We start from the raw sequence: 9,175 nt of genomic DNA on the forward strand, positions 1-9,175 counted from the left end.
GTTTCATGGGTGCTTGAAGGAACCAGCGAGTAAATGTAGTGGATCAGTAAATACAGTTCTGGTGTCATTTACGGTCACACATGCAGCCCCTCTGGTCTCTGTTTGCCCTCTACTCACAGGAACAGTCAAGAAGACTTATAATGCTTTTGTGGAAAAATATTTTTTGCTCAGTGTGATTACTGACAAAAGCCCCCAAAAAAGTTGGCAGTTTCCATCTTTAAATGTGATAACTTTTGCAAAAAGCAGAGGAAGCATGGAGACAAACCAGCAGCCTAAACTCACATTCATATGAATACATTATCTTCGGTGATTAGACGCACCTTAAGGTAGTTGAGGTGATAGTCCAGCAGCACTGTAGCGTTGGTGATGCTTTCCTTGGTCCCCACAAATACAAACGGCACCATTCCCTGTGAGAGAGGTTTGAGAAGGAAGAATAAATGATCTTGTCTATGATGCCGGTTCATGAGAAAGTCTTTCAGCTCAGACTCCAGCGGCGCCTCCTTCGGTCATAAGTTACTAAAAAAACATCACGCTGTATTGAAGAAGACCATAAACTCATGTTTACAATGTCCACAGGGACCGCCAACGTCCACCCAAAATGAAAGTTCCTCGCAGTGACTTTAAGTAAACAGAGGTGTTGGTCCACTGACCTCGTCTAATGCTGCCGCTGCTGCCACCGAGGGCTTTTTGTCGTTCTCCGGCTCAATGCGAACCCGGACCACCCCAGACTTATCGACCACCTCCTGGATCAGTTTGCCGTTTTTGCCGATCACCTTCCCTATAAGAGCAGAAACGCCATCAGTCACAGTCTGCTAGGACTTCAAGGTTCAACACTCTGGCTCATTTTGAATAGGTTCATGCATGGATGACCTCATTGTCTCAGCTGAGGGACTTCTCTCACCTACTAAGTTCCGGGGAACTTTGATGATGTCTTCAGAGAACTCCAGGAAACTCCTCGCTACGCGCACAGCATCCTGGTCCTTGGACAGACAGCAGCAATGTGTCACTCGCTTACCTCGCTCAATGTTACATAATAACAAGAAGCTTTGAAACTGGTTCATCCAGAGCGTACACACCCAGGTCTATACTAAGGAATCCTTAGGCGGGACGTATCCTCAGTAACACAGAGACATCCTACCTCTCCGTATATGTGAAAGGTGCACGTCTCCTCGTCCAGGTCTATGTTGGTGACTCCGGGGACTTTACGGGCTTGCTGAATGTTGGCCCCGTGGGTCCCAATGGCCAGACCCATTAGATCGTCCCGAACGGCAAACTGTTCATGAAACCGCGATGCCAGCTGTCTGGAACTCTGCAGGAAACACAACAGAGGGGTGAATCCTGATGGACCATCCTTTAATGCAGCTTAGGGATTCCCTGCCTTTTTCAAAAGAAAAAGATACATTTCACTCCAGTAGATGCTGAGAACTCTCGTTGTATCAAATGCAATAAAACCCACAAAAGTAAGCGAGGAAACACCAGCCGTCTATCACAACATTTTGGCCAACAAGCAGAACATAGATGTGCAGAAATGAAGAGTTTTCTACGGTTTGTCGAGCAGCCGTGCGTCCTCGTCCACTGCAGCTAACGCTAGCAGCCATACAGAGTTTGATAATGAAAGCTAATCGCTCAGCTAACTGTTTAGCTGTGACTGTATTTTAAGGATCTGGGAACTTTTTTGTAGGCTGAGGCTTTAGCCATAACCCCCCCCCCCCCCCTACCACCACCAGCCCAAGTCCCTTCACACCAGCAGAAGATGACACAGTGTCATAGAGCTGTTACCCAGTTCATTGTTAAAGGCCTGCACCCCTTCTCAACAGTGGAGTCAAAGGGATTCAGGATTTAACAACTAATAAGTCAGTGAGTGTATATGGAGTTATTTGATACATAGTTATTAATAAGGGGAGCAGCTGTGTTGTTATAAGTTAGTGTTATGAGTCCCACTAGCACTGCAGCCAACACACCATAACAATAACAGTTTCTTTACTGTCGGGAGAGGACCGAGGCTCTTACCTTCACATATGCTCCTCCCTGTAGGAATGTTCTCAAAGTTACATGTATTGTTGCCATTGAAAGAGTAGAGTCAACCACAGTGAGTTATTCTAATATTTCTGCTGTCGCCGTTCAGGAAAGACTATTTGTTTACATACGAGTAATAAAGCAATGGTGATTCTTTTTTAATTGAATTAATCGACAAGGAACCGAGCCGATAAGCAGCATGGATAATATTAGTATCAATAACTCCTAACGATACCCATCCATAATGAAGCTATAATCATTGTTATCTGCAAAACGATCATGTGTGTGTGTGTGTGTGTGTGTGTGTGTGTGTGTGAGTGTGTGTACACAGACGCACCTCCAGTTGTCTGTTGGCCTCCTCGTTCCTCTGCATGAGCGTCAGCTTGGTGCGGAGGCTCCTGAAGTGCATGTCACTCATCATGTTGGCCCGCTTGGTTGTGACCTCATTCATAGACTGCGAGAACAATCGCAGCTTAAACACAATCCGTCTTTTGAAAACACGTCACCGATGGAGGTGATCTACGATATGATGCGATATCAATGAAAACAAATGATTCCACCAACCAAGATGACCAGCTGCTTCTTCTCAGAGTCGTAGGTGACGTTGAACCCCCCCACGGCCTTTTTAAAGTCTTTGTGTGCCGATTCCTTGGAGCACCTGTCGACACGGAGCAATAACTCACGTCATGTTAATAATTCAGTAATCATCACCGATAGCTGACAGATTTGTGTAAAGCTGAACACACTGTGCTGGCCTTCTAATGGAGGCATTCTTTAGTCTTTTTCAGAGCCCAATACAAACATGTACATGTTGGGCAATATTGATATTCCCCCAACTGATGATATCGCTTTAAGAATTACAACGATAAAAGAAACTTGCATCAGTCAGTTTCTATCTGAGCACAAGCCGTTGGAATTTATCCAACCAAAACGTTACTTGTGTGTATTTGCGGGACATAGAAGTGTCCCATCAGACTCACAACTGCCGTAGGTCCTCGGGTACCTCCAGTCTGATCTTGATGAAGGTGGTTTTGGTGGCTGGTTTATTGGGGTTCACCGGCCGTAACCGCTCCAGCGTCACAATCTCATTTAGCGTAGCGTCACACGCGGCGTACTCTATTACGTAAAACTAGAGATACAAAGAGACATGGGTTACGTTAATGCCCTATTTAGCACATGGAAAAGCAACATATGCGACATAAGTAATAACTGTGGATCAAAACTTCAGTTTTGATAAAATAATATAATACTTTCTGGAACGAACTTGGTTAAGGCAGAGCGAGAGAGAAAGAGAGAGAGAGACAGACGGAGAGAGAGAGGCAGACAATGACAGTTGATGAGATACGGAGTGTAAGAGCCAAATTCAATGTGCTGTTAAATATTCACTTGTATTTACATGTTTAACTGTAATCACATCTGTTTCTACTTTGAATGTTACAAGGATGTCGTTATAATTTGTTATAGTAAGGAATACATGTAAGTGACAGACAACTGTCACTTTAAGGTCACTTTGCGACAGTTACTGACAGTTGTGAGTAATATCTGAAGCAGTATGGAGCCGCACAGTTTTCCGACCGTGTTATGAACCGTGTTATGAAACGTGTTATGTGAAACGTGCTATGTGGATTAACCTGTGGATCCTTAAAGTGTGTCGAGGTAATCAGGGTACTTTTAGGAATAAAGGAAGTCATTTAGTACGAAGGAAATTGGATCAATAAAAACACGTATTGCTTTCATCTACGAGCGGTGTCGGTGTGAGCTATGTGCTAAGGACCAGAAACACGCGTCAACTAAAGGTTTACATACTGCTAAAGATCTGGACGCTACACGGAGATTAAAAAAACCCGCTCACAGCAGTGAGACCAGTCTGACAGGTTGGCTGAAATTAAATCACACTCCAATCCCTCGTTCAAAAGACGAAATTTGGATCCTGATCAAAGCAGTGACACCTTGAATCACAGGAAGTAAACTCACAAAGCTGTCATCAAAACCGGCAAGGATGATGGTCTACGTAGGCTGATCGTCGACACCGAGTCACTTCAACTACTTTAATGAGCATTCTGATACATTATGCTATCAGAACCAATGAACTGATGTTCATTATTATTATTTATTCCGCTGATATCGTGATACCCTGCCCCGCATTGCGCGATGATATTGTAACCCACACTTAGAGACGGTCTGAGTCCTACCTCTCCTTTGACCATGCGAACCTTGGCCAGCCACCATCCACACGGCTCCTTGTCATTAGCCCTGGAATACACCTGGCAACACACACAACAAATGAAACAAAGAAAGACAATATTGTTAATTCAAGGCATAATCGCCACTTCAATTTTCTTTTCAAGTCTTACTAGTTAATGCAACAGAATCTGTTCAGCCAACAAAGCCGATTGTGCGCTTTATCTCTTGCACCCCATCATACGTTGCACAATGTCCTATCCTTCCTAAATAAACTACATCCGATGGCGATACTCGTGAAAGCGCTGAACCGAACCCACCTCGACCTCGTCGCTCTCGTTGATCTCCTTGCAGCAGCCCGTCGGAGGAGGGAAACGCACATCCTGGAATGTGATTTGACGCTCCGGCTGCCAACTGTGGACAGACGGACACGCACACAACAAACAAGAGTGAAGTCCGTCACCGGCGAAAAGGTTACATTTTACAGAGCGTCGCGTTGTGTATTTGCATTACTCACTTGTTTTCAAATGCCACGGTGACCGATCCTTCGTGAACATCCTTCACAAAGGCCTACGAGAAGCACAGAGGGGACAGTTAGGATAACCGGGGTTTGACATATGAATAAGCAAAAACACTTTTATACATGAAGCAAGGGAGTAAAGGGGTTACAGCTCTGCTACCAAAGGCCTGACCCAGGCCCAAAGCTGGTAGTGGCAACAAAACTGGCAAAAATTATTCTCTTTGGAGCTGGATTGAGGTTTGGCTCGGCCTCTCTCTGGTTGTTGTTCACACAGTCTGTGTCCATGTGTGTCAAGTACCGCAAGTAGGACAAGCAATGCCCAGAAGGGGGGGGGGGAGAGAGAAAGAGAGAGAGAGAGAGACTCGTCTGTGGGTCGCATTAGCCTGGCAAGCTAACAGTTGGAAATGAAGCGAGAGAAAATCCAAAAAGAGAGCTTCTCAAAATCCCCAATGATTCGGGGTAAGCTCCTCTATTGCCTTTTTCCTGACCCGTGACCACCGGGTACAAAACCCCTCACACAATCACACAATCACAGAATAAGACTTTCTGAGTGCATAAAATGGGCCAGATGTTCATCTGGCCCATTTTGGGAAAACATTCAAAAAGGAGTTTTTAGTTTGATGTTATATTCTATAGTAGTGTAGCATAGCATGCTATAGTGCTGCGTGCTGTTATTGCCATTAAAGATGTGACAGGAATGGCTTATTGGTTTAAATTTGAAAAGGTGTATGACAAACTCTTTAAATGCTTAAAGTTGAAGCATTTTATGTTTTTTTTTTTAAAGTTATTATTCTTAAATGTGAAGGATTTTGGCACATAATCAGCTTCTAATATACAGGAAGCTAAATATGAGTTATTCTTATCACGGGAGGATTTACTGTAACATGAAAACCATGAATGCAAATGAAGATCGATCTTCTCTTTTTAAAACAAGGCTGGGTTCATTTTCAGTAAAATGATATTTGAAAATAATTTTAGTATTTAAACTAATTTATGAGCCTCGTCATGGGTCTGTTGTCATGGTACTGGAATCTCTAACTTTGATACAATATCTTGAAGAATATCAATATACGAACCCACAAGGAAAAACTTACACGACACTGAGCGCATCAAATTTTAGATTTCTTAATAAAAGATGAATAGCGAGAGAGAGCAGAAAGCACAGCTGGTACCCAAGTATCGATACTGTGGAAAATTTGTATCGCAACCGTTTCAAATATTCACTATCTTTACGTATCAACACTAACTTATTATGACAACACTACCAAAGACTAAAGATATTTTATCTGTTCATTAAAGGCTAAAGCTAAATTTAAAATACTTTGATGCCAGAGACAGGGCTATAGTTTCAGGTAACCGCTAATAAATAAAAGCTTTTTAATCATCAAAGAAACCTGATGACAAATGTCTTAATCAACCAAACTTAACACAATCACAGAGTCCAATAAAACGTAATGCTCTTAAAGACAGATCTCAAGTTCAAACCTTTTCTGTTCATCAACACATAAAAAAAAAAAAAAAAGAGTTCTTCCATAACCTCCAAACTATTTGGCTCTAATAAATCCTGGACCAGTGCCAGTTTGATCCCGTCTGGGATTAGCATGGTGGACCTTTGTTAGCAAGTGAACTACTGAGCAGCACCAGCGTGGTAACATAACAAACCTCTGTACCCTACAGCTCTGTGCACATTTCTCAAGTTTTAGGAATTGAGAGATTGCACAACAGTTACCCAAAGCAACTTACAACAAGGAAATTCAACCACGTGGGTACAAGCAAAGAAAATGCCAGAATCATGCAAGTACATGAAGTTCAGCAAATGTGCTGATCTACTTCAAGTACTACATTCAGAGACAATGTGTCTAAATGCTTTCTCATAGGACTAAAGTTATCCAGCCAAAGCCATGTCGTGTATTACACTTGTTATTACTCAATGCTTGTTCATGTACCTCTGTGTCACAGCCCACATCAGCATTTTATAAGAAATTCAAACAGCAAAAGTTTGAGAGCATTTAGCGAAGTCCGCCTCTCGCTCTCAGAGGAGAGTGGATTTAGTGGATCCCTGAAAATGTGCCTTTGAGTGCAATAACGTGACAAGAACACCTGCCAAATAAGAAAACTGTGTTCAAACTGTGTGCCAGAAGAAAAATAAAATAAAAATCAGTGATAGCGTCTATCAGGCGATGCTGATGTCGCCACCTTTAACTTGTCTCAAGGCCGAGGACAATCCAAAAGAATAGACTGTTTTCGTACAGGACTGATTCAAACCAGCGTCCAATTTAGGAATTTGCTTTAGTGAAGTGCTTCGTTCCCTCGTGCGTTTCAGACAATTCAGCTGGCACTGAGGCGAGCGGGTTGGAGCAGCAGTGCAGCGCAGCTTGGCAGGATGGTTTGCAGGCCGATTGATTACATCTCAAAATACTTTCTCCTGCACATCCATTACATTCCATTCATATTCATTACATTAGGTTGGCAGCAGCGACACTTCTACAGTGACAATACGTGCAATCAATCCCAATTCAACCTCGCCCACTCAGTCTCACTGACTGCCACCAATCTAGTAACGCCATTGTGGTCTTTAAGGGTTATATATTGGTGGAACTGGGAGTAAGACAGGCAGCAGATAGGAGATGGCACCATTTATTTATCGTGACCAACTTTCTTCTTCTACTCTGCCAACATTGTATCGATTCAACGGCTATGATTGTTAGTTAGGGTCCAATCAAAAGCACACATTTATAAAATATCAACTATCATTTATATGTCTTCCCTTCTGTTTTTACCACTCTGTTTTGTTTGCCCTCGTCCCATCAACCATTGCATAAGCATGACAATCTAACATAACTGAAAATAAGAGGTCTTCCTCCCACAAATGCACGGAGTAGCCTACTTTCACTTTTGCTTCCAAGTACATGCTTATATGCCAAATAACGTTGTTTCCGATATTGCAATAAAGCAACGTTTTAATAAGCAATTGTACTCGGAACTGAAATTCGTTTTCAACTGTGGTACAGATCGTGTCACTAACCCTGTAAGATTTAAATAATTCTTCCACACCTGAGGAACACCGATCATAGCATCAACACCCGGATTATCAATGTCTGCCCAAGGACCCACGAGCAACACTCTTAGTCAGTGTGTGGTATAACGTTCATATGACCAAACAGCCGATGCATGAACCCCCAAAATACACGTTACTTGTTGACTCTCGTCTTCAGAATAACCCCAAAACTCTCGGCAAGCCTAAACGAAACAAAAAGCTACCGTCCCCACCAGGGAAACACGGCAAAACACCAATGTGCTGACATTATCCTGAATTAAGTTAGCCGTTACTTTGACAAATACAATTCATAACCGAATGTTGGCACTTGTATCTCAGCCACCAGCCCCCTGCCCATCACTGTGTAGATAACACGAGATTACGACCGCGTCGACATTAGCAACACTACAACATTGGTTTAGCAAACGTCGTTATCACCAATAACTCACATATTCTGCTAGCAGCGCCGAGGTTACGGCAGCATCTTCGCGTTAGCTTTGTTTACAGACTGTTCAGCCTCCGCTGTCCCGGTGGACAGAAGCACCGAGGCCCGCAGACACAAGCGAGGATCTCGCCGCTAGCGTTAGTCCGGGCACGACCATTTCATGCCAGTGAGCCTAACGTTAGAGCACGGTGTGGTAGCCGAGATGACAAAAGGCAACAAAAAGTCACAAACTCACCTTATAAAAGGCCCCACTTGTTCCCCTCACTTCCACGACTAGTTCATCCATGACGCAAGTCACCACAGCTCGCTAGCTAGCTAACCACCGTTAACGACGTTAGTAGCTAGCTAGCTAGCTAGCTGGCTAGCCTGACGCTAGCCAAGGCAGAGTTCGCTATCGTTGGGCTTCGCTAGCTAGCCAAAAATAGCCTGCCAGTTGATGCGAGGAGAAGCCACGAAAACTGTGTGTGGCCGTAATGTTGTTTCCCGTTGTGCACCGTATATGAATCTCGCGTTTGTTTCTTTCGGATTTTGAAATTCCGGACGTACGGTAAACGGAATGCGAATTCGCGTAGCAGGCTGTGTTAGCTCGCACTAGCTCGTTATGTTAATGTTGTGTGATTAGTGGTGGAGCAGCTACTGCTGGTTGCATCTCTCCATGTGACGTCTCCGCGTTCTTCCTCTACTGAAATCTGAGGCTGGTTACACTCATCGAAGCCTTTTGCTGCTCTCCACAGGTAATACATAGGAATGTCTATTTCGAAGAGCAGGACAATCCATCTGAATAAAAATGACCATTGTCTTTATCCTGCACTGAACATCATCCCATTTCCCAACACAAATAATACTATTCCAGCACTATAGCCCACTGACTTTAGGGCAGTGGAGACTTATTTATCTAAAAGATATCTGGCTAATATCTAACTTACTTACTTAATTTCACAATATGTACTCACCAAAATAAAAGCATAATTGGGCA

General features: G+C 43.4%; 1 protein-coding gene across 2 annotated transcripts in view; it reads right to left on the reverse strand.

Moving 5' to 3' along the window:
* fmr1 (fragile X messenger ribonucleoprotein 1) overlaps positions 1-8,858 on the reverse strand; it is a 16,483-nt gene extending 7,625 nt beyond the window's left edge. The window contains exons 1-12 of one of the 2 annotated variants that reach the window (XM_076102809.1): positions 8,435-8,858; positions 4,715-4,767; positions 4,518-4,611; positions 4,209-4,280; positions 2,997-3,145; positions 2,581-2,674; positions 2,354-2,470; positions 2,011-2,028; positions 1,139-1,309; positions 902-980; positions 651-778; positions 321-407 (exon numbers count right to left, since the gene is read on the reverse strand). In XM_076102809.1, the coding sequence (XP_075958924.1) occupies positions 321-407; positions 651-778; positions 902-980; positions 1,139-1,309; positions 2,011-2,028; positions 2,354-2,470; positions 2,581-2,674; positions 2,997-3,145; positions 4,209-4,280; positions 4,518-4,611; positions 4,715-4,767; positions 8,435-8,485 (1,113 nt within the window). In that variant the 5' untranslated portion in view covers positions 8,486-8,858. The remainder of the gene's footprint in view (positions 1-320; positions 408-650; positions 779-901; positions 981-1,138; positions 1,310-2,010; positions 2,029-2,353; positions 2,471-2,580; positions 2,675-2,996; positions 3,146-4,208; positions 4,281-4,517; positions 4,612-4,714; positions 4,768-8,434) is intronic. The other variant, XM_076102810.1, reaches the window with a different exon arrangement.
* Positions 8,859-9,175: the final 317 nt, after the last annotated feature.

The sequence above is a fragment of the Anarhichas minor genome, unplaced genomic scaffold (assembly GCF_050575085.1).
Source record: "Anarhichas minor isolate MPS153535 unplaced genomic scaffold, ASM5057508v1 ptg000028l, whole genome shotgun sequence".
Lineage (NCBI taxonomy): Eukaryota > Metazoa > Chordata > Actinopteri > Perciformes > Anarhichadidae > Anarhichas > Anarhichas minor.